The sequence below is a fragment of the Pezoporus wallicus genome, unplaced genomic scaffold, assembly GCF_028554395.1.
Source record: "Pezoporus wallicus isolate ANWC-B61680 ecotype Strahan unplaced genomic scaffold, APGP_CSIRO_Pwel_v1 contig_11047, whole genome shotgun sequence".
In the NCBI taxonomy this organism is placed as follows: Eukaryota; Metazoa; Chordata; class Aves; order Psittaciformes; family Psittacidae; genus Pezoporus; species Pezoporus wallicus.
The window spans coordinates 101,719-127,193 of record NW_026639456.1 but is presented as its reverse complement, the minus strand read 5'-3'; the positions used below and the strand labels follow the sequence as shown (position 1 = coordinate 127,193).

The window sequence follows — 25,475 nt, the reverse complement described above, 5'->3', positions numbered from 1 at the left end:
CCCTGAACAATTGCATGTTCTCATTGATGATGTTGATCTTTATGGAGCTAGACCCTGGAGCTCTTGTAGTTTCCCATCACTTTCAGTTGAGTTTGGCATGACCAAAGACATCTGATTCTGGTTTTATGTAGGCAGCGTTTTGCCATCGACTGTTGCCAGGTTTGGTTGGTTGATGAGCATTTTGCTCATGGATTTTTTTTTACACCAAGGGACTCAGTGGTTTGCTGAAGGCACAGAAAGTATGTACCCGAGAGGGGAGCTAACTCATAGAACCATAGAATGATTTGAGTTGGAAGGGACCTTCTCACGTCTTGGCCCAGCACTTAAATATAGTTAACCTTCATACTTCCCTATTGATTTCTCAAGGGTCAGGTAACCCAAGCACTACCTCTAAGTCTTTAAAATCTCCAGAATAAGAAAGAACTTAAAACCTGGTTTTCACGTGGGTTCCCACTGCAATCTTCTTACCTAGTCTTTCAGTATCTCTAAGCTAGGCATCTCGTCATGGCATTCTGGGTTTGTGAAGTCCATCTGCTACGTAGAAGCTGTTCTTCTTGTCCCCCAGAGATGCTGGGGCTTTGCTGACTGCCAGATGTGGCAGCTGGAAGCTGGGTGTGTGAGATCATCCACACGTGCCCCTCATGTTCCCTCTCTGTTTCCTCCCCTTGGTTCAGACAAGCAGCATCCAGAGACGTTTCAGGAGGGTTATAAATCACCCAGTTGCTTCACGCAGAAAAAAAACGCTCAACATGGGCAGTGTGTGAATCCTCACAGTAATTTGTGTTTGGCTCCAGGAACTGGGAGGTTTTGCTTCCTGAACTTGGGAGCAAACACTTGCACTGAGCTTTCCACCCACCCCTGCGTTATTGTTTCATACATACTTGTTGGCTTGCATCAGGAGAGTGGGAACAGATGCTGACCTGACACTTGGGGCTCATCTGTGGAGCACCCCTTAACTTCCATTAACTTCAAAGGAAGGCTGCTTCTTACCTTAGAGTGTCTGGCCATCAAACTAGCCAAGTCTTGTCTGGCTACTTCAAAGCTCGTCCTTAGTGGAATGGGAGCTTTGAGGTGGTTCCCCAGCTCGGTTGGGTCGTTACATCTGTGTAGAAATGTGTTCTTTCCCAGTGCAGCAAGGAAGGCTGCCTGAGGACACGTGGCTGCCTCAGCTGGGGATCAGTAAAGCCTCTTCCCAGTGTCTCTGGGCAGGCTCTGTGCAGCTGAACTCAGCTGTGCTGTCTGCCCCGAGTGGAACCGTTTGCTCCAAAATTCTCCTCCTTGAAAGTCACAGGCAACAGGGCAGGAAGCGATGTCAGCTGCTTCCCTCCCTCCTCCTCCACTGTGGGAGTAACTATTAAAACCATACAACTCCCTTTGAGCTGGCTGCTGATAAAGGCCAGATTCTGAGGGAGGCAGCAGACCTATAATTCCTGTTGACTCCCAATAGAATCATAGAATGCTTCAGGTTGGTACGGACCTTAGAGCTCTTCCAGTTCCAACCCTGTGCCATGGGCAGCAGGGACACCTCACACTAGAGCAGGTTGCTCCAAGCCCTGTCCAGTACAGCCTTGAACACTGCCAGGGATGGGGCAGTAGGAGTGGATGTTTCTTGGTGTTCCTCCAGGATGCTGGTAACACTGGAATTGGCTTTTCATGCTGCCCTTTATGGAGTGTGTAGCCTGTCCTAAGGACATTATGATGGCTGTCACCGTACTGAAGGGCCGCTTATTTCAGACCTCCACCTACAGCAAACTAGCAGGAGTTGTTGAACGAGTCTAAAGGATTTATTAAATCCAACCTCCCACTCAATGCAGTGCGACTGAGGTCAGAGTGAAGCACTCAGGGTCTGGCCGTGTGTGTTTATGTCTTGGAGCATTCACATCTTCTGAATTCCCAGGTTGAATTAAGGCTTAAGTTTCACTGCTGACTCATAGGCTTGGCTTGCTCACCTCAGTAACCTGTGTTGAGCCAAGGTGACAGGATTCAGCACATTATTCCAGCCAGCAAAGGGAGCCTTAATTCAGACCCCACTCTCCGGTCAGCATCACCCATCAGTTTGTGGAAAGCTCTCCCCTCATAGCTCAGATCATTCTGTGATGACTTGTCGGAGCCATCCATCATTCCTTGTTTTTATTTCAGCCACAAAAACGCTGGAAGCACAAGCAGTCCCAGTGCTGCAGGAAATGTCTGTCTCTTTTTTCCAAGAGAACTGCTGTGCTAGGGCTTCTGCTGCATACTGGTAATTGCAAACATTCCCCTTTGGACTAGTCCTTGGGTTATTGTTATGTGCCTGTCACCATAGCATCAGGGCACAAGGCATGAATTCAGCAGCCTTGTCCTCTTCTGTGCAAGAAAATGTTCTCCTCCTGCTTATCACTTGCTCAGATGCCTTTTGGTCACAAGTCTGGAGGTGTGTGTTGTTTCACCCCTGCTTTGCAAGTGGGGAAACTAAGGCACGGGATGGAAACAGTGACAGAGCTGTGCACAGGCCGGCATTAAATGGGCAGTTTGCAAACAGATGCCATTGCCTGGAAGCATTGGTCTGTCTGAGTTCTCTCCTTGTCTCTCAGGAGGGACAAGAATGCTTTTCTTGGCTTTTCCTTTCAGCCTCTGTCTTCCCTGCAAGTGCTGCTGGCTGGGGCATACTTGAATCAAATGGCCTGGAAGAAACACCCTTCCTTGCAGCCTTTTCCATTTGCATAGGGCAACTGGGCCAAAAAATGTCCCCTTGTGTCCATCACCCAGCCTGGGGAGGGTTAGTCGCCAGCTCTGGAGTGGTGACAGGAGCCTCTTGCATTTGGGAATCAGGAGTCTGATTGTCTGGGTTTAAGTTCCTCTGTTGTTCACCTGGAAAACGTCAGTGGTATTGCAGGCTCAGTTCTTCATGGCAGTAGGCACTGTGAGCATTACCCTGCTGTTAAATCTGTCATCTGGGCTGCTTTGATGAGGATGTGTGATCCATAAAAGCCTGCAGAGTGATGACGTTCATTCTGAGGCTGTAGTTATAAAGTGACCCTTAGTCTCACTGAGGTTATCTCTCTACACATGCAAGAAAAAGTACTTGATTTATGGGGTGGTTCACACTCTGTCAGATCCCAAGCCAGTTATTGTAGTGCAGGGTACAATTTAGGAGGCTTGTTTGCAAACGTGGCTTACCAGAGTATGTGGCACAGCATCCCTCTTCCGTGTGGGCTGGAGCATGAACAGTTCTGCTGAGTCAACAGTTAGTTGCTTATTTTTGTCTAGGCTAAAGAAGGGGCTTAGTCATTCTGACCTTGAGCACCTGGAGTGTTACCTTAGGACTTAAGTCTGCTTGAAACAGCCTGGGAGAAAAGGTAGTAATGAGAGAGGACTACAGCTTGAGGTCATTGTGATTGTCGTGGTTACACTGTCTCGGAATTGGAGAGGTGGAAAAGGAGAGAGGAAAGTCTCTCATCCCAGCCCTGCACACCCTGTTTTCCCATGAAAGCAGAGGCTGTGGCCCTTGGAAGGTGACTGGGATATGCTAACACATGGAATGGTGCTAACTTACTGCTGACTTGGTTTCTCAGGTGGAAGCGGAGGCTGTGAACCGGGCAATAACCATCGCCAACCAAACCAACTGCCCCCTTTATATCACCAAGGTGATGAGCAAAAGTGCTGCTGATGTCATTGCTCAAGCCAGGAAAAAGGGTAAGTTATTTCCCTTGGATGGAAGCGCCCTATTAGCTCGTGCAGTTCAACTTCTTGCCAACATTAGCTTCATCCCTACAGGAAAGGATTCTTTTTCCAGTGTTATCATCCAGGCTCTTTTTTAACAGTCCCAAGCAACTGGTTCTGTCTCATCTCCTACAGATGTGTATTCAGTGGTCATATTAGTGCCAGGAGCTGTTCAGCCTAGAGCTTCTCTCTTCACACTCATCTTACCACATTGAGCCATGTACCTTCATTATCACAGAGTAATTCCATGCTGGCTCCGTTTAACGAATCCCCCTAGAGGCTGCAAGCTGTGTCTTCCTTCCAGCTGCACTGGTCTTTTGAGCTGCTTCCTGGGATCAGAAGTGATTCCAAAACTCCTGATGGAGGTCTTGACTCACAAGCCCTGCTGGATTCAGCTGGAGTAGTGTCGTGGTAACCAAAGAGGCTACTGATTCCAGCTGTTCACTGTGCTCCTTGCCTGGGAGATAGATACTCCTCACGTGCTGTAATTCACAGCCTGGCATCCAAACATTAATTGGGATCAGTAGTCTGAGTTAGGCTGGGAATTGCAGTCACCTCTGATAACTCTGCCTGAGGATGCTGGAGGTTGCAAGACTCAGATGTGCCGTGGATGATGCTGCCTTGTGTCTCTTCTCTGTGACTGATGTCTGTGAGGGAGCTTCTCTGAAGTGATGCAGTAGCTTCTCCAGGGTCCTCACCCTGCTGTGTTGCCCCAAGGAGCAAGGGTTATAGAGCCCAGTGAGCGCCTGTCTCCCTGCTTTATTCTGTGACTAACCCCTTCATTTCTATTTAAAGCAGCTCTGAGTGGGTGAGTAAGCAGGAGGGATGATTTTCCCCCTTCTTCCCTCTGAAGGATTGGATTTAATTTTATGCAGTCTGAATAAGCCTGAATGGATATACAAATGACATCACTTTCCATCTGGGTGTTTGGTGCGAGAAGAGCTTATTTCCTACCACACAAACACATTTGTGTTTGTCATCGGCTCAGAAGTATTTTGGTCCCATGATTCTTGTTGAATGAGTTCAGAGTTGATGAGGGTGACTGATTTCCAAGGCATCTCTTTCTGTTCATGGCATGAAAGCAGCTCAAGCTGTTTGGGATAAACCTTTCTCTCCCAGCTCCATTAGTGGGGATCATGATGAAATGAGAAGATGTGTTGACACAGCAAAGTGGCTGCCTGTTGCATTACCCCAGTAAACAGCTTGATGTCGTTGTGCAACTCAGTCCTGTAAGTCAGGGAAGCATCCGTTCCTTTTCTAGGTAATGCACTGGAGAGACATGCACCATAGGGATGGATCATCAACAAGACCACCTTCTTGCTATTTGCTTGTCCCCTGAAACCACTAGCTGGCAAGTAGAGAGGGGCATTGGGATGAGACACCATACACTTACATTGCAGAAGCCGTGAAACACAACCTGACTTGGGTGGATGTTACCACAGAATGATCCCAGATGAATGATCCACAGAACTCACTTCATCTCCTGAGTGAACTACAACAGACAGTTTTCATTCAGATTGTGTTTTCTCCTTATAAGGAGAATTTGGGATATCAATGGCATACCATTCTCTGTTCCTTTTACTTAAATAATTCAATTTAAATGCTGTGCAGTCACCCAACTGGGTAACCCAGGAGGGCCACACACACTGACTTTGCCCTCCCAAGCAACAGAGGAAACATAACTGAAGACTACCCAAGGCGAAAACAAAACAGAATTGACTTGCTAAATGGAAAGGAACAAACATTATTTAAAGCCAGATGTTCCCAGTGGCATTCGTATGGAGGAGGTTCCCTACAGACTGTGTCACTGGCAGATCTGGGAGCTCAAAACATCACTCCCTGCAGAACAATCTTCCCAGTGTATTGGCCCACAACAGGCTTCCCATTAATAGCCAGCGTGTGCTTTGCCTTGTTCTGATTTTGTAACTCTATTTGTGGCAAGTGATGTCAGACATCCTCTTCCTCTGCCGGTGGATCCCCTCGGACAAAGGCTGTTCCTGCACCTCCTGTCCCAGTGTGGTCCTGGAAGCAGCGTGAAGGCAGTTAATGCATCGCTCTGTCTTAGCTAATGTGCTCTTTCGCAGCTAGCTCGAGAGCCTATAGAGCTAAGAGTAGCCCGGGCAATATGGTGAAAGAAAGGTCATATTTTTTCACTCTGCATGGTGAGGTAAGACCCTACTGACCAATTCTGGGGTTGTCTGTGCCAGTCTTTTCTGATTGAAGTATTCAGGGTTAGTGTTTTAACTACCCAAGTGTTTCGCTGGTACAAACACGTGAAGTGCCTGTACTCAGGAGCCAGATGGATGGGCACTTGGAGATTTCGGGAAGGTTGCATTTGGTGAGCAGATCTGTGAGGCTACCAGCTTGCACTGCTTTTGAAGTTGCAGCATCTTGCATCTGCTTGGTGTGCAGATGTCGCTGGTGCATTCCAGCTTGCAAAGTATCGTGGCTGTTCCTTCATGTGGTTCCAAAAACGTTAATGAAGAGGAAGGATGCACTGGTGGTTAGCGCACTGGATAGGGAGTTAGAGGATCCAATTTCATTTCCTGGTTCTGCCACAGATACACCAAGTACCCGTGGGGGAATCACTCAGTTTCCTTGATGCTTCCTCTCTGATGAGTTCTCTCTGTAGGCAGGAAGCTTCCCTGATAGTTTTGTCTGATCTGATCTGTGCACAGAGCTTGCTCCAAGAAACCCAGCCTTGTTAGAGCTTTAAAGCATACACATGTATAAAAGTACTTCTTTCATTCTTTTTCTTCCACATCCCTTGTAGATGAGGCTGGATCTCCTCACACTTACAGTTCCCTTTAGCCTCTTTCACAAGGTTCTTGGCTCAGGGTACAGTACAATGGTTCTTTGCAGTCACCACGTCAAGCACAGTTCATCAGTGCCGACCTCAGCAGTTATGTAAAGGTACTGTGCATGTTTTGCTGCTCCAGGCTCTTAGCAGTAATGGTGTATTTATGATTAACTCAGGTTTTTAGTTGTTTGGCTACTTAGTCTGAGGGACTGATTTTTGCAGTATGCTCAATGTGTCTTTAGAGGTCTCTAGATGCTCGTGAGAACAGCCCCTCAGTAACATAACACAGTTTCTGAGGAGCATTGAACAACCTAGGAGTTTAATCATGTCTGATCATCTGTCATCACTGAATTCAATCCAAATTTATGTCTCTGTGATCACATACTCAAGAGGAAGTACCAAGAAACCCTGCAGCGTGTGGTGGTGGCATAACTTACCCAACTTGTCCTTCTTCAGAAGCATGCTTTATGCCTGGAAGCCAGGCTGGAGATGCACATTGCTTGGTGCTCACAGTGGATTTGTCTGTATTCCTTGTCCTGTAGGCACTGTGGTGTATGGAGAGCCCATCACAGCCAGCTTGGGTACTGATGGATCTCATTACTGGAGCAAGAATTGGGCTAAGGCAGCAGCTTTTGTTACTTCCCCACCACTGAGTCCTGACCCGACCACTCCTGATTTTCTCAACTCACTACTGTCCTGGTGAGTAGAGCTCTTTGTGTTCACACAACGTGTGCTTCAACGTGAGGCAAGTGGGTAATAAAAATAACAGCTGTTGTTGCTAGCAAGCAAAAAGCTGGTTTACCTTCAGGAGTAAACCTGTGGCAATAACATATCTTAAATCCCTGTCATTGTCTTCTCCAGTGGAGACCTCCAAGTTACTGGCAGTGCCCACTGCACCTTCAACACTGCTCAGAAAGCTGTTGGGAAGGACAACTTCACCCTGATCCCTGAAGGAACCAATGGAACTGAAGAGAGGATGTCCATCATCTGGGATAAGGCTGTGGTATGTCACATATGTCATAGACTTAGCCTGCAACTAGACATTCAGAACTGAAAGAGCCACATAAGTGTATTGTTATCTCACCCCAGATGTTTGCTATGGTCCTTCTGCTTAAGGTTTTTGCCCCTGTAAAGATTATTTGTAATCTGTTGTGTGGTGAGTTACTTGATTTTGGAGTGGTCCCCACCTGGCTAATGCAGTGACTCCTTTTGTCTTTGTCCAGGTGACTGGCAAGATGGATGAGAACCAGTTTGTTGCTGTGACCAGCACAAATGCAGCTAAAATCTTTAACCTGTACCCACGGAAGGGCCGTATTGCAGTGGGCTCGGATGCTGATCTGGTTATCTGGGATCCCGACAGCGTCAAGACAATCTCTGCCAAGACTCATAACATAGTAAGGATATCTTCTGCTATGTGAGCTCTGCTGCTCATTTCCTCCTCTTTCCCTTCAGTGCCAAGAACTAGGGCTCATGACAACTCAGGGCTTTGTTTTCTCGATGCCTCAAGCCCTCCCTGGTCTTAAACGCAGCGGTGCTCAGTTGTGTGAGCAGAAGGGTTGATGATTTGAGTGCCAGTCTGAAGTCACATGAATTACCCAGAGATTCTCCTCAGAGCAAAGAGATTGTCTGCTCTTTCTGAGCTTTGGATGCTTGGATCTGAGCACACAGAAAGCTCTTTGAAGTATCAAAAGACCTCTTATCATGATGTGCCATTTATGACCTGGCTGGCTAGTATGTGAGCTGCCCCTTTTCTAGTTGGGCTTAGCAAAGCTTGTCAGCTTGTGGGCACCTTCGTGGGACATCTGATCCAGATCACTGAGTCTGAGTGGATTTGCACCATGATCTGGCACACGTGTGTGTAGGCATACCTCAACAGGATTTTACTGCCAGTCATCCCAATGTTAGTTGGCACAGGGAGGCACAAGGCAGAACCCAGACTGACCAGACCTTCCCCTTGTTTCTTGTGTGGCTTTGTGGTGGCACTGTTAGAGGCACTGTTTGCTTGAGTCCCACAGCTATGTGTCCTGTATCTTACCCCCAGCTCCTACAGCAGAAAAGCTGTCCCACCCTGTGGGAAACTGCAGCATGGTCTCAGTGCACAGGGCTGGTTGGAGTCTCCCTGTGACATTCGAGCACTGTGTCGGAGAAAGCAGCCACTGTTTGCATTTGTTGATGATTTGTTTCACTGCTGGCGATGAACCTATGGAATGTTTCCCTGGAAAAACCCTCCTTTTTTCCATGAATGCTTTCATTCACTCTGGAGCTGAAGGAGCAAAATTTCCTTCCACACTTGGATCCCTGGGCACAGGCACAAAGAAACGTTTTTAAAGGCTTGGGTCACTTCCCTGTGACTTAATTTGGTGTCAGAATTGGTCACAGATGGCCTGGATTTATCCTGCCTATGCTTAGACCTCTGAGAGAGGCATCCAGACTAAGAAGTCTGGTCACTTCAGTCACCTTAGAGGTGCTTCTAGACTCATCACACCTCCAGTCTGGAGAAGAATGGATTAGAGGAGGGAGCCCAGGGACATGCTGCTATTAGGTGCCAAATTTAGTGGTCTGAACCTGGGTTTGTGCTTATGAATGGCTCAGAAAGAGATGAAAGTAGCTTGCTGGTTGGAGTATTTGAAAGTCCTTGCCATTGAATGGATTAGGAAATGAATTTAGAGTCTTCAAGCTTGCTAACACATAACTCACAGACTTCATCTTTTGTGGATAAGCTCCAGTACAATCAGGTTTTGCCCTAGATCTGGGCTAGATTGAAGGAGAACCACCTCCACAGTAGAGCAGCCACTCAGGAATACTTTATACGCTAAGGGCTGCAGATCCCCCTGAATCTCTTGCACCATGTAAGAGGCCTCAGCACTCAATGAGCTATTGCCAGAGGCTGCATTTTCAATTGTGCCAAGACTATGGAGGATGGAGAGCTCTCATTTTCAAGTGGCTTGGTTAGGGCTTGAAGGGCTGTCTAGGAAATCGCATCTTTTTACCTTCCACATGCAGCTCTCACCTCTTCCCCCGTCATTGTATCATGTGTTATACCTGGTGTAACACCTGCTGGGGTGTTTTTTCGTGTCTCACACTGCACGTGTGCCTTGTGTTAGAGGAGAAATGGGTACAAGTGATGCCTTTAGAGTCAAGGCATCCTACTTTGGTGAAGTATAAAACAAAAGCCCCTTTGAAAGCCAGGCAGGAGCGGTTGCTGCAACACAAGGAAACATAGTGATTATGTGGCATCAGATGATTGTTTCTTTTTTAAATGCTAGAGCAACATGCAGATATTTTCCAAGAATTCACACTGCTCTTGCCACTGCCTGGCAAGGGAACATTAGGAGCTAGAGAGGAAGATACTGTTGTTCTTGGCACCAGCCTAATATATAACCTTCTGACCAAGCCTCCTCCTTTGCCACAACGTTTTGCAGACTGGACCAGGTTCAGCGTCGGTTTAACCACCATTCTAGCTAACTGTAAATCTGCAGTCACCCCTCCCCATGCTTACAACACACTCCAAGAGCAAACTCCATCATTCACTCAGTAAAAAAGGCCTGGATTTGCCTCCAAGATGGTCACTAGAGTAGCAGTCCCCAATTAACGTGGTTGTAATGCATCTCAATCCAGGAGGCTTCATGGGTGGGACCATTTACCAGTGATTCCTTTGAAACTTGTTTCTTTCCTTGGTGTAATGTTTCCAATCCTGTTAACTGGGGATGTGCAATCCCATTAGAGTAAAACAAGATTGTCCTGATGGTCCCTGACCCATCAACCAAAACACTGGTGTGAAATACAGCTTTTCAAAATGATTATTTTTAGCATGAAACTTAGATAAAACTTGATTTGATTCCAAAATCCCCATCAATTCAGAAGAGATGGGTGCCTAAATGCATTTAAAGAGGTAGGCTTTGAGATACTCTCATTTGAAGCTGTATTTCCTCTTCATGAATCTTGTTGAAATGGAAATTGTGCATGAGTGAATCCTTAATCAATGTAAACCTATAACAAGGACCAGCCTTTCTATTAAACCACAGCACACACAGCTCAGGTGAATGCTGTTGAGTTTGCTTCTATCTGTCCTTCACATTTTGGCCATTAGCAGGGCTGGTGACTGTTAATTCAAGCACAGCAGGCTTTGCTGGCACGAATATGTTTGCCTCATGTTGTCTTTTTGTCCTAGTCTCTGGAGTACAATATCTTCGAAGGCATGGAATGCCGTGGGTCTCCCCTGGTGGTTATCAGCCAGGGGAAGATTGTGCTGGAGGATGGGAATCTCCATGTCACCGAGGGATCTGGGCGGTATATCCCCAGGAAACCATTCCCTGACTTCGTTTACAAGCGCATCAAAGCGAGGAGCAGGGTGAGTGGAAATGGTTGGATGCATGTTTGTTCTCTCACTGCAACTCCTGAGTTAAAGTGGGTGGAAAACAGACGCTGCCCCTGGCTCACAGGCACACAGTTCTGCAACAGAAAATGTTCCCTGGATAGGGGCCATATTTATCTCATTCCTCTTTCATTTTTGCTATTCACTTGAGTCACTACAGGAATATGCTTTGACTTGAGCTTGGGTTTTCTGCAAATTGTATTTTTCTGCTCTTTTAAATCTCCTCTGTCTGGGACCCCTCGAGAGAACATGCGTTAGGAACTGTCCAGTTTGGACACGAGTCAGTCTGCAAATAACCCATCAGGCTTCCTCTGTCACAGAAATACAAGGGAAGTTATTGATGGCATTTATCTACCAAACCTTTCAGCAACAATTGAGGATTCTGATTTATTGTTACAGATACGTTATGCTGCTTTCCCTTCTGTCAGGTAGGATCAGATGCTCTTGTCTGGTGACTGGTGAATCACAGGCACAGCCTACTGCCTGATTAAAAGTGAGAATAGTCTATTTTTAAGAGGCTAAAATGGATGGGAAAGTGTTTTTGTAAAATACACCCATTCAGAACAGAAACTGCCTTTTGAGATGCCTTTACTTGGTAAAAACTGGCAGAGGAGATGACACTGAACTCAGCTGTAGCTTTGTTGCTGAGAATTGAAGGTTATTTCTGGATGAAGTCAGATTTCTGGGGAGATGTTTGAAGTCTTTTGATGTTTGAAGTGTTACCCTCTCTTGGACAAAAGCAGAGCTGTGTTAGTTCCTCTGGCCATAGGTGATCTTCACATTCCTTGCAAGTGATCTTTCCTGAATTGTTCTGTTGAAGAAATGGCAAGTTATCCAAATTACGACCTCAGATAACTTAGCTCTGCAGAGAACAGATGTGTGGGTTCTGTTGTGTTCTGGTCTCCCACAGAAATATGTGTCTGACCTATAAATCCAATTGGGCAGCATCTCAACTGGAATAATTGCATTTAACCCAATCTAAAGCTCCCTGGCTGGTGGTGTCAAGGTGGCCTGGCTGCTTTCTGCAGGCCTGCCTCTGTCTCAGCATTGTTATGCTTTTTGGGAATAAGTTGTGTTTTAGAGTTGTCAGGAGCCCTTAATACAACAGCAGGTAGGCTGAGGTCATTAAAGGACAGAACTTGCTGAGCAGGGGACAGACTGGTTCTCTTTAGGCTGCTCACACCAGTTAACAACTAGCTGGAGCCACAGGACTCCAGAGCACCTTTCCTTTTACCCATGCTGCTTCAGGGACCAGCTACCGCCCGAGGATCAGCACGGAGGAGATGATGTTCTCTTTCAAATCCTCTTACCAAAGACAAATCTTGACATGTGTGTCTTTGTCACGACAACATCTGGCCAGCTGTTTAGTTCTGGTCTGATCCTGTGTTTTGCAGCTGGCTGAGCTGCGGGGGGTGCCTCGAGGCCTCTACGATGGACCCGTCTGCGAAGTGTCGGTGACACCGAAGACCGTCACACCAGCGTCTTCAGCCAAGACATCTCCTGCCAAACAGCAGGCCCCACCCGTGAGGAACCTGCACCAGTCTGGATTCAGCTTGTCTGGTACGTACTTTCACAGGGCTAAAGTATGCATTGCTTTGAAATGCATCCATACTCTGCGTTAATTCTGGAAGGCAATGAGAGAGGCTGTGGGGTGGTTTAACTTGGAGGTGACCCTTTTATCGTAGAATCCTCGAATGGTTTGGGTTTGAAGGAACCCTAAAGCTCATCCAGTTCCAGCCCCCTGCCATGGGCAGGGACACCTTCCCCTAGAGCAGGTTGCTCCAAGCCCCATCCAGCCTGGCCTTGAGCGCTTTTAGGTTTGGGAAGGAAGAAGAGCAGTATAGGAGCTCTGTCATAAAGTCCTCCTTGTTTTCATGCTGTGGCGTGAATGCTGAGTACCCCATAGCATTCTGAACTGGGCAGATGGCACGAAGTTCAGCAGAGCCACTCTCAACGTGAAGCAGTTCTTCCTCATGTTGAGGTGAAACTTTTTGTGGTATAGTTTATGGCCATTGCTCCTTGTCCTGTCGCTGGGCGCCACTGGAAAGAGTCTGGCACCATCCTCCTGGCATCTGCCTTTAGGATACTGACCTACATTAATGAGATCGGTGAAGGCACTGAAGGCCAGTAAGGGCTTTTGCTCCAAAGGCAGGACACAGTTGGAGCCTGGCCTAAGAGGTCTCAGTGGGTTCCAACGCAGCAGAGTGCTGTTCCAGCTCCCTTGGCATGCAGCTCACTCCTGTCAAGCTCTCAGTGGCCTGGGGGGGGGAGACCCTGACGTTGCTTCTCTCTGGCGCAGGGGCACAGATCGATGACAACATCCCACGCCGCACGACCCAGCGCATCGTGGCACCGCCGGGTGGACGTGCCAACATCACCAGCTTGGGCTAAGGAGCGAGCCCTCTGCGCCCGCACAGCGCACCGGGGCCGGGGGCACCTCGACACCCTTCTTGATTCTTTTAGAGCCTGTGACGGTTACTGCGGGCAACCAGTGGGGGGGGGCTGAAGTAAGGCGCCTGTTTCAGTCCCCTCAGATTCCCTCCTCATCTTCACCAACCCCTCTCACTTCCCCCTTCAGCCCCTACACGTTTAAAGGAATAAACCCTCTTTTGACACCTCTGACATGCAAAAGTAAATGTAAAAGAGGATGTTTGAGATACGTGGCCTCTGTCCCATTCAGCATCTTTCTTTTAATAAAGGAAGGATAAAGTGAATTTCCCGGGAGCTGCCTTTAAGACACACACAAAAAAAAAAAAAAAGGAATAAATCAATAATAAATGTTAAAGCATTTTTTTTATTTTATTTTATTTTTTTTAATGTCAAGCAGAAGAGTAGTTTAAGGGTGTTAAACTGGATATCCTGTAGGGTTCTGTGTTCCAGCAGAATAGCTAGGCAAACATGGAGGGACACGAATCTCAGCCTGTCTGTAACCATTCCCCACCACCACCTTTGAGGTTGCTGTCTGCTGCCGAGAGAGAAGCAGGACCCAGCACTAGGAATTGACAGAGCACATCGCACCCAGCCATCGGGTGAGCTAGAATCCTTGGGGACTTTGGTTCTCTTGGTTTGTTTTTCTTCTCTTTCTTTTTTTTCCTTCTGGATTTTGCTGCAAATCAGGTCCTTGAGGAAACATTCGGGTTGTTTTTTATGTTTGTGTGTGTGTTTTTAATGTGTTTGTTTCATTGTGTTTACGAAGCCTTATCTAAGAACTGGGGATTCCCCTGTTCTTCCCGGTCCTTCCTGAACCTCATTCAAGTTACAGACTCCCACCAGTGTCACTGCCACCCTGGTACTTCAGGTATTCCTAGGTTGCATCATTCCAGCCAACGCTTGCCACTTAGCTGCAATAGGAGGGCACAGAGCAGGTTCATAAGCTATGATCTTCACTTCAGTGTACTAGGTCTTGAGCTGGTGCAGAGGGGCTGGACACCAGCTGAGGAACTAGGATGGGGTTTCTTGAGAAGCTTTTAGCAGTTAGTTTGTCTTCTGTTCCTGGAGATAGATGGAAATCAATAAGCATGAGCAAAGAGCAACGTGTTGCTTGCAAGGTTTCTGTAGCAGCCACATTCCCCCTTCCTGGCCATTGACGAGTGGTTATTCAAACCCAGTCAGTTGAGCGTGTGCCCGAGCATCTGTGGCAATTCAGTTCGAGTCCAGATGCCCAGCTGTTGTAACTGGGAGTCTCGATGGGTCAACAGCAGCTGAGAATCTCTCGTACATGGTACGAATTTCACAGTCGCTCATTCCTTTAGGAATCTGCCCTTGTGCAAATACTCATGAGAAGGCCTGGTGGTTCCCCACCCTTCCTCAGATGCCTGCTGCCTTGGATCTGAGAAACCAGAGGCCATGAGTAGTCGTTAAGTGAATTTAGGAGCCCCAGTTTGTGAGACAGTCAGCATGATCTGGCATTTAGTTATCTTCTGGGATTGAAGGTCTTTTAGCCCTAGTATTGGAGGCTTATTATTTTCAGGACATGGAGAATAAATCTGCACCTTTAGATTCCCACTTAAACTTAGCTGGAGGGCTCAGCAGTCCCAAGGACTTGACCTGTCTCAGCACGGAGAGCTTTTCCACCCACAGCTAACACAGCATTACCTCCACTGTCTGTCTGCCCTGGCGCTTGGCTGCATCTTCTGCTTTCTCTTCTATCTGTGCTTGGCCACGTACACTGACCTTGTTTTTCCATAGTTGTATTTTCTTAAATGGTGTTTACAGGTTCTTTTAGGGAAAAAACTATGTATATGAAGGCTTTTAAGAAACAAGTACCAAATTCGTTGTTACGAAGTATCAATGCTGGGATTTGCAAAGGATCTGGAAGCTATTTAGGTACCCAAACTCTCCCAGCTTCAGCACCTAATTCCTTCAAGCCCCTTTGAACATGAAAGTTAGGAAAACCATCGCCATATTCATCCAAGCATTTTGCATTTAGGTTTCACTCCTGGGTCTTTTAGTTTTGCATAAAAGAGTTTGCACTTTGTTTGTTAAAGTAATCCATGAACGTAATATATATTGCAGCTATTTCATTGTAGTTTTCACCTGTATGTTAAAATCAAATTGGAACAAGTTGGGGAGGAAAAGGATTGCAGAGATCCGTTTGAATTCTGCGAAACACTTGCGGCTCTTCAGTATTCACTTAAGTCTTCCTTGGTTTTGGTTTTCCTTCACTGCCTCATGATGAGTTTTTAGTTTGAATTTGTTCTTCAAAAAGAGGAAAAAAAAAAATCACAAAAAAAAAAAGATATTTTGCAGGCTGTGTTAAGCATGTTTTTTCCTGTGAGAGCTCGTCTGCTTTGTGTCTGTTTAATGAATGTCATATGTAAATGCTTAAAGAAAAAGAAAAGATGATGACTTAAGTAATTAACCGCAGTGACTTGAAGCTCTAAAAGTAAAGAAAAAGTAGGATTTAATACTAGCTGGATTTAACCCTTGGATTTGTGATTGTGAACCATGAGTGGAGGAGCTGTAAGTGCTAAAGCTGATGTGTGTAGACAAAAAGAAGTACTGATATTGACCATTGTCTCAATGGCAAAAAAAAAAACAAACCACCCCAACCCCAAGTCTTGTGTTTTATTCCTTAAGAACTCTGTGTTATATTACCATGGGAACTCCTAATAAAGACAAAATGTTGTTGTTTCACTTAGGTGCATCTGTTTCTCAAGGCGATACGTGTTCTGTGTAACTGTGTACCTTGACTGAGCTGTGAATGGTCCTGTGTAGGAATGAGATGTACAGCAGCAAAGGTGAAGATAAGGTCCCAGAGTTCCTTGGAAGATGGTAAAGAGGAACCAGTGGTCTACAGTGTAATTTCCTTTAGAGGAAAGGGAGCCTCTTCTCAGGGCAGTTGTCTGTTTAAAACCGTGTTTGGCAAAGCAGAGACATTTGCCTCTGCATTGCAGAGATCACTGATGAAATGCCAGCAAATGAAGCTAAAACTGTTGGCATAACCCTCAGCCCTCCAATGTGTTTCTGCTTGGACCCTCCTAAAAGTGATGGAGGAGGGGAGAGAAAGTACAGCTGTGAATAGAAGCCACACACAGATAACTGTATGGGGAGTGTTAGAGCTGGCTGGAATAGTGCCAGGGAAAACTGGTGGTGGTTGGGTTTTACTGTGTTGCAGGGATGCTGTGAGATGGCAGCAGATTGTGGGAGGGCTTAGAAAGAGCCAGCATCACTCCCAGCAGCTCAGACTGTTGGTTGCAGCTTCCCTGCATCCACCCTCTCGGTGGTCTTCCCCCAGATCCAAGCACAGCTGGAGTTTGCAATGCGCTTTGCAGTGATGCTTCGCTCTTGTTCCTCATCTGAACAAAGTGTTCAAGTACTCTGGGAACAAGTGTTGAAGTACTCTGGGAAATGCAATTAGCTTTAAACCTGGTATCCCTATCCAGTGGGACGTTTTAAGAGGGTTTCCTTTTACCTGTTGAGAAGGGGTGATGGTCATCCACTGATAAAAAGTCTTAAGGTTAATGTGGGGATCCTGGCTTTGTCACCACATGTGCAGTTACTTGGCTATTGGCATCTTAAATTAGATATTAGCATATATACAATGAAATCTCAAAGCACAGGGTTGGTGGGAAGCTGTGAATAAGATTTATTAGCTTGTCCCAACAATAATATCCCAGTGAAAGATCCCTTCAGCCTAAAGCGCTGGTGTTTCGTTAACACACATCTGCAGAGCCTCCATTTGTTTTTATTTTATCATTATTTCTTCCTCCAGCTCCTCAATTGGAAAGGATGAATCCTCTTCCCCAGGAAATAAATTCCAGGGACTCAGTGAACCTGGTCCATGTTGGAACAGGCCAAAAAGTATCAACTGAAGCCTAGAGAAGCTTTTGAGGTCAGGAGGAAGTCATCAACAGCCAGATCTAAACCTAATGTGTACTGAGGAGCCAAGCAGTGAGAAATCTCAGGAAGATACTCAGGTCAGTGATGCAGTGCTGGTTTGCTGCTGCAGTAGAGCACAAGTGTAGCTGTATTTTGTCAACACATTAATCCAGTTAATTCCTTATACTGGCAGCAATGAGGCCTAGCTCGTGGTGGCTCTTAAAGTATGTGCTGATTTGGTTCTCTGCAGGCATCCCATGGACTGGTCTGCAGCCGCATGTGTAAAACTCAGTGTAGATCCATCTGATCCTAACATTGATGCAAATCAGTGACTAAAAGGAGAAGAAAGAGTAGGCAATGAATTTGACTCAGTGACCTGGAACATTGGCTGTCAGCTCATGAGGAGAGGTGGGTTATCAGAGCTGAGAACAGTGTGGCTTGATTTATTCCTTAGTGGCAGGGTGTTGGGAGCAATAATTGTCACTGGTCCTTGCATCAGCTGTCCTGCTTCAGTGTGTGCTGAGACCTAGTGCAGCATTTCCAAAGCCAAAGCTTCTCTGACCTAGGTCTCATTCATAGCTATATCTACATTGTATATTTGTATAAAAACATACATATATATGCATCTCTCCTACCCAACTGGTTCTGCAGCAGACAGGGTTAATTTGCACTGTTCTACCAGTTAAATCCAGTGTTTTTTGCAGCTGAATACCTTCCATCACAGTAATTTGAGGGTGTCTGAGTGCATACCCCCCAGGCTCCTTGGCAATAGGGACCTGGTTGCTTTGCACTTCAAAACACTGCACTGTTGGGTAACCTTTGCTGTGAGTTACCATAACTGGCACTTTTCATGGGCTGGGAATGTGGTATCATGCCCCTAAAATACTGTATAGGACTCCAGATTGCTTGTGCAGGACAAAAATCCTACCAACTAATGATAATTTTAATTAACCTAAATTTCCCAAGATGTTTATGACTAACAATTAAAGCATTTAGTGCTTTTAGCTTCTTGCTGTATATGGATGACAGCTTCAGGACCAGTTTCCCCCCCAATTTTAGCAGGGAAGGTGAAGGTTGAGCTCACTGCCATGAGGTGGCAGCAGGACATGCAGAAATGAAGATGACAAAACTCCCTGGAGGCGCATGGATCACCTAAAGAATGATGTAGGATGTAACAAATGTAGAACATGCAAAGGGCTTATGATTACTGTGGCAGAGAGATGACGTACACATATATCCTCTCTTTTATATGAATATATTGGGTAGTATTTCAATGTTAAAAAGATATGAATCATCTGAGCGTATTCTGTTTAAGCCTAACAACACACCCTTCTATAATGAAATACAGAGCAAGCCAAAAACATTATCTATCAATCTAGTTACAGAGAAAAAAACCACTTAAATGTTCTTTTTAAAACAGATTTTGGCTTTTCTTCACAGAAGTCTGATGTCCACGAGCAGAGCTAAGGAAGATTTCAATCAATGGCAGGGGTTTTCTTCCTCTGAAATACTTCTCTTCCTTCTGTGCCATTTCCTGCCCCTGTGGTTAATGAAGTTTTTGGCTTTGTGCAGCCATTCCCTGCATAAGAAGCTGTTGGTGGAAGGGGGAAAAGAGGGAAAGAACGAACAATCGTTTGGTTTATATTAGTTTTCTCACTTATGTCTCATTGAGAAAATAGTAACAAAGTACAACCCCCCCCCAGTGACTTCTCTAACCTAGAAAATAACTGCTCGTTTCCACAGGAGGGCACCAGATACACGTGTTTAAGCTCCATTTCTATTTGTTTCTTGGGGCTGTTTCTCCCTCCTGTTCACATTACTTCCCGCACAAACAGATGTGGACCTACTTAAATCCAAAGTACACAGGCCTTGGCATTTCTGTATCTATTACACTTTCCATCACCAAAACCTGCCACATCTTACTTTATCCTGCATTAGATAGGTTGCTGGTTCATACACAACTGACATAGACTCTTTTTTTCCGAACCAAAACTGACTGTAAGTGTAAGGATTCATCTGTTTTTCACTGCATTTTTGAATTCACAGACAAAATTCCACAGCAAAGCCGTAGTTTTACAAGTGGTTTTCCCATAACCCCTTCAGAGTCCTAGAATCCTAGAATGGGTTGGGTTGGAAGTGACCTTAAAGATTATCTAGTTCATCCCACAGGCTTCTTCTGCAGGTTGTTGCAAGATTTTGGTGACAAGATAGTCAAAGCATGATGAAAACTCCTGCATTTCTCTCCCTTAATGACATCAATGAAGCAGGAAAAGGTCCTCTTCTGTTTATGCATCTCTTTGTAGCTTCTTCGTCCTCTAGGACAAAGAGAAACATAGACAAAGGTAGAGAGGTTTGGAGGTGGATGTCACCTTGGTGGAGCATTGTTTCTGGGACAGGGAAGGGAAGCCAGTCGCCAGGTCAAACCACAACTGGAGGTTGGACTGGGACTATGTGACATCCAAATGTCAGAGCTCATCAGCTACACTCAGGCTCCTGGCTCCAAATTCTGGCAGTTCACAGGAACAGCTTGCTTTGTGTGATACTGTAAAGAGCAGACACATCATGAGGTTTCACGTGGCCTGCCTTCCTGGGCTCTTTCATAGTACCTCTTAGAGAGAAATGTGACACCCAGAGGACTCAGCCCAGCTGGACATTTCAATGCTGAGACCTAAATTAGCTGTGGGTTAGCCAAAGCTCTACAGAAGACCCTATGGTTTGCTCCCCTTTGCTCTCCTACCCTCTTGAAAGCTTGTCTGGTGATAGGACCAAGGTTTCCCAGGCTCTGGGCCAGTTCTGGCCTGAACTACCATCCCACGTTTTTGCTTTAAGCCACTTGAATTTTGTCCTTTCCTGTAGGAAACTCACAGCAGCCACACTGATTGAGTGCAGGAAAGACCCTACAGAGGCTCAGGGGGCTGCACTGTGACCAAGAGTCATCTTGAAGCCTCCTGAGGTTTTATGTTCCAAGGAACAGTGAAAAACCTCTGTCTCTCATATGATATCAGGCAAGGAAATGAGCCCTTCCTGACTCTGCTAGCACGGAGGCTTGGAGGAATCAGCCTCCAACTTTCCAGCCTCCTGCAAACCTTACTCCTATAATTAGGTCCACATATTGTACCCGTGTAGAGATGTGACTGGGGCTGGAAGGTTTCTCCTGTTCCTCTCTCCAGATGTGCCTCCTGCTAAGCCAAGGTAAATGCTAGGATTAACAGCTCCTACCAGTGAAGGTCACTCAAGACATCCACAGTCCCAAACAGCCACAGCAATGGTGCCATCGCTTAGCCTCATTTGTGGGTATTGCTGAGGCCGTGCTTGTGCAGATGTCACTCTTTATCCTTCCAGCATGCTAAGGAGGAATTCATTTGCAATACACATTTTTACTGCACCTGAACTCATTAATCTCTCCAAAAATAACATTGAAGGCACATGCATAAAAAAGCGTGCTTTCAGCTTGCCATGGTGAGGACTAAGCACCCCCAGTGAGTGCTTTACTGATGCATTGATTTAGTGGGTTTGCACGCATGCAAAATCAAGTGCCAGAGAAGCACAAGTGAGGAAACTTTCTCTGGAAAGAGGGAGGGAAAGGACCTCTTTTCCCTGAGCTACCATTGATTTACTATGATGAGAGTTTTAATCAAGCCCTTGTACCTTTAAGCCAGAAGTCATTAGAGGAGAGAGGGGACAGTGTGAGGACTTGCTGACACTATGAGCTTTCAAGAGTATTAATCAAAAAAGTGGCATTGGAGGAGGGTTTTTTTAGAGGATTTAGGGTATTTTTGTTTTGCAGGCACTGCTCAACTGCCAAATAATGTCAGATGGTGGAGAACAATGCGAATCCCCCAGAGAGAGCTATAAATAAGAGCAATAAATGTGCCTCATAAATTACTCAAAGGGTTATTTTCTCCTACCCACGTTCCCTCCCTCACGTTTAAATGCAGTTTCACTCATCCGGTTCCTCACCCTGCGCTGCTGTGTGGGAAGCTTGGGTAGAAATACCTAAATAGACAAGGCTGGAGCTCTGCAGGGGAGATTTCCACTGCAACAGTGCTGCAGAGAGACTCCCAACCTAATGCCAGAGGTTGCCCCCCAGATGCCACACAGCCTCTGAGGTCACCCACTGAGGTTTTGTACCTGAGATGAGACACAGATCCTAACGGGTTTGGGTCATGCTCCGTGGAGGAAACCCATGGCATGACAAGGTGTTTTTCCCCTTGAACAATGTGTTGGGTTTTGTGAATATCCTGGAGTGAGGGAATATTTCTAGTTTAGGCTTTTGAGTGGAACACACAGAAGGTTTAAGACCAGGAAAACACAAGCGGCACAGTAACAATGGAGGGGCAAGGTCCTACCCAGGATCCCAGAATACTCAGTGGGGCAACCAGAAATAGAGGCTGCTTTTGTTAAACGGTGTTGTTTCAAGAGGCATAAACCAGTCCAATGGAGGGAGCAAGATGCAGATGGTGGACACTGTGTATGTCTGTGTGTACGAGTAAGACCTCAGAAAGGGCACTTACTATTGTCCACCCATGCCTAAGCCAAGGGAACCACTGGTGTAGGCAGTGGTTTAAAGTGGTCTCTGCTTATATGTAAACATTGCCATGTATAAAGATGATTCATAGGCAGATTAGAAATGTGACCCCAGAAGGTATTGTTCCCTGTGATGAAAGATGAGCCTGGGCAAGGATTTACAGCCCAAGCATCTTGCTGCCATAGTAGGGCTGTGCTTGCAGGCGAGGTTATGATGGTGAATGTTAATGATGACTGCATCTGGGTAAAAGCCTCTCCATCACCTCTCGCTGTCGATGCCTCTTCCGTAGCTATGGAAATGGCACCTTCTGTTCAGCTGCTGATTAAAATTCTAGTGGAGAGGGATGGGGAAAGAAAAGCCAGGGGACAAACACAGCTGATGAGCAGAGCAGGGCTGCAATGAACCTCTTCAGCTTCCCAGAGAGAGAGGGAGGCTGCTGGGCTTAGTTACTGTGATGGCTGCACTTTGAGAACCACTGTCCCATTTGCCCAGTGTGAGGTCTACATTCAGAAAGAGTCCTCCCTGCCATGAGGAACTTGCACTTGAAGACACATAGGAATGGCAACCACAGAGTGCCTTGCCCCAGATACCACCAACCCTCTCCCCTGCAGGGCCAAGTAAAGAGAGGAGTATCCTGGCTGCTGGGTTGCTTCCCATGGCTTTGGCTGTTGATTGAAACACTTCAGTAGTTTTTTTGTCTCTTTAAGTCTGTAAACACGTTTGCCAGAACAACAGCAGCTGCATGGCAGATGCCAAAGGTCTGTCATACATCACCATGTAGCGCAGATTTTGTGTAGGAGAACCACAACTTGCTCATTACGACTTCATGCTGTTACAGCTATGACACAGTGGTGGTGGAGGATCCAGCCAAAACTGGGGCTCTGCATTATCTGAGGCAAAACCAACTGTGCAGAGCATTAATACTAAAGATAGATAAAGGAGGTATGTTATTGCCTATGATGCTCCCCATTTTAAAGCTGGAGAACAGAGGCTTAGGGAGATGCTGTGATACATCCCAGGTTATGCAGGATTCCTGTGGCAGAACCAGGAGGTGAGTCCACCTACTGATCCCAGCCTAGCACTGGGCTGCAGAGCACAGGTAAAGCAGCTGCTACAGCACTTAGGGCTGACTCCTGAGCTGACTAGCCCTGGCTCCTTGGCCTCATCTGGAGCCTCACAGAGCCACAAGGTCAAAGGCACACTCAGCAGCCTGAGGATGGAGGGCTCCTGGGAGCTTTGGTATTATAAATGGGTCAGTATCTGCTCACAAAGTGAACGCCTCATTTTGATATATTCACCACAAAGAAATAGAATTTGGGGCTGTTCCATAGCCCTGCTGTGCCATCTTGGATCTCATCCTTCAAAAGCTTTTAAGGCATAATAACAACATTCTTTTACTGTTGAAATCCTGTGTAAATATTGAGTTATCTGTCTGGTCTCAGCACAAGTTGATGTGCTGCGTTTGGAAGCAGCAGATGCTGTCAGTGTTGTGCTGTCATTACCACCCTCCAGCAGTGCACAGCCTCCCAGGGTCAGGGGTGCTGTCCCTGGAGGGCTGCCTTGCCAGCTTCATTGTGTTCTTATTGCTTGGGCATAGGTCTGGAGCAGGGTTTGAGGTCCGAGACACCTGGATCAACACACAAATCAGAGGTCCAACCCAATTAAACTGCAGGTAATGGGTTATGCCGTGCCCTGGCCATTACAGGGCAACCATGGCTCCCAGCAGGGTAATTCAGGTTATCATGAGTGATACTGCAGAAATACTGAGTCTCTTTACCATTTTGTGAAGGCAGTAGGTGGAGATGAAAGACCATCAGTGTTTTCTAGAAGATACCTTGCTGAGGCTGCATATTTGGACTATAAAAGCATCTATGCAGGCAACTGTCCTTTAAAACTAATTCATAGAATCATGGAGCAATTTGTGTTGGAAGGGATCTTAAAGCTCATCCAGTGCCAACCCCCTTCCACTGGCATATCCACCCTGGGTTTGGGTCTGAGATTATAAGGTGCAAATCATCCTTGGCATGGAAAGGATTAGAATGGATTTTATGGGCTGGTAATTGATATCAGATTCTGGTTTACAGCATCTCCCCCCTCTCTCCAGCTCTGGCTAAACAGTCGTACTGGGAACTTCAGCTAGAACAAATCAGCTCAAAGTGTTCTGAACAGTTTGGTTTTTTCTGTTAGTGCAGACAGACAGAGAGACATCCCTAGGAGTGAGTATGGATCTTTTCCCTGCTAAAATCATCACTTTTCCTCTTCCAGACTTCACTCATCTCCACAGTACCTGCTGTAGTGGACAGCAATGACTCACCCAGGCAAGGGAGTATGTGTTCCTCATGGCAGCCCCATGGATCCAAAGATAAAACCATAGTTGATATCCAGGGAATGCTGTGCCTTCCTCAGGACCGAATCCAGATGGGAGGTAAGCTATCATTAGCGTCAGTGTAGGTGCTTTTAGAAACACACCAAGCTGTGGCTACCGAACTAGAGGGGAAACAACATGATGTGGCAGAGGGTCTTCTGGAAGCTCTTGCAGGAGATGCTTTTCGGTTCATCCCATGTTGCAGTCACACATCTGGCTTTGGACCATTCCTCTGTTGTGCATTGCTTTACATGCACTGATTTTAAAGTGCCCATAGGACCCATCAGGTTCCCTTTGTTTTCCATTCCCAGGAGTGCAAAGAAGATACTTTGGCATTCACATTATTGCACAAACAACTTAGCCAGCATCTCCTTGCCTCAATAGAAAGAATAAGGAAAACAGCCCCAGAGGTGCTACCTCTGGTAGGTATTTGAGGTGCTACCTCAAATAAAACCCTTGTGCCCCTTTCTGATTCTGCATGTTTAATCACCGTTTAAAGCCTGTTCCCTCCAAAATGGGTAAGGAGGAAAGGCTTCTCTCCTAGGATAAGCTGCAACAAGCCTATGAGTGCTTCTTTCCCTGTACTGAGTAGCAGGATTCTCTACTCTTCTAACTCAGCTGGGGATGCCTGCAGTGAAGATGTTTGAAATTGGTGCCATGCTTATGTCCATTTCTGGTTTTGGGCTGGCTTCATGCCTCAGTTTACCTTCTGTAAAACAGAAACATGATTCTGACCACCTCTGCAAGCAGCCTGGAGTTCTCCTGGTGAAAGCTGTCACACGGAAACTACATTATTGAACTAAATATACTTCGGCTCATTCTTATGCCAGAGTAATAAATCAGATTCTCAGAAGCAAAACAAACTCCTGGGCTCCAAATTTTTCAGCTCAGATCCTTTTTCCCCCTCTCTTCCCACAGTCCAGTGTTGATTTCAACAACAAAGGCCGTGTCCTTCGCAACCCAACTGCTCTGCCTTTCGCCACCATTAAAAAATCACTGCATAGAACAGTCCCCTGAACACTGACAAGGTCTAGCAAACCCTCAGAGCATCCCTGAGCAAATCCCAAGGCTGCAGCGGGAGGAACCCAGCTGCAACACAGGCCCCGTGGGGCATCCACCAGTGTGGTTTACTGGCAACAGGTCCGCATTAAACATATATATGGAAGGTGTTGAGTTCTATTGGGCAGCGTCTTCCAGTCTGATGAACAATGGAGAACTCATTGGCGCAGCTCTGAAAAATCTTCCTCCAGCCCCCCTTCTGTGTGAAACAGACACAAATCTGGAAGCAGCAGAGGGGAAAAAAACCACGAACCAATTTTTGCCCTTTTTGCTTTTGTGTGGCCGTTCTAATGTTAACAGACATTCATTCTGTTGTTCTTCACCCTTC

The 25,475-nt window shown here is 46.3% G+C and overlaps 1 protein-coding gene across 2 annotated transcripts in view; it reads left to right on the top strand.

Moving 5' to 3' along the window:
* Window positions 1-16,010, top strand: part of DPYSL2 (dihydropyrimidinase like 2) — a 48,613-nt gene extending 32,603 nt beyond the window's left edge. For both annotated transcript variants that reach the window (XM_057414687.1, XM_057414688.1), the window contains exons 8-14: window positions 3,552-3,672; window positions 7,042-7,198; window positions 7,361-7,502; window positions 7,723-7,893; window positions 10,671-10,850; window positions 12,269-12,434; window positions 13,174-16,010. In XM_057414687.1, coding sequence (XP_057270670.1) covers window positions 3,552-3,672; window positions 7,042-7,198; window positions 7,361-7,502; window positions 7,723-7,893; window positions 10,671-10,850; window positions 12,269-12,434; window positions 13,174-13,265 — 1,029 coding nt within the window. In that variant the 3' untranslated portion in view covers window positions 13,266-16,010. The remainder of the gene's footprint in view (window positions 1-3,551; window positions 3,673-7,041; window positions 7,199-7,360; window positions 7,503-7,722; window positions 7,894-10,670; window positions 10,851-12,268; window positions 12,435-13,173) is intronic.
* The last annotated feature ends 9,465 nt before the right edge of the window (window positions 16,011-25,475 follow it).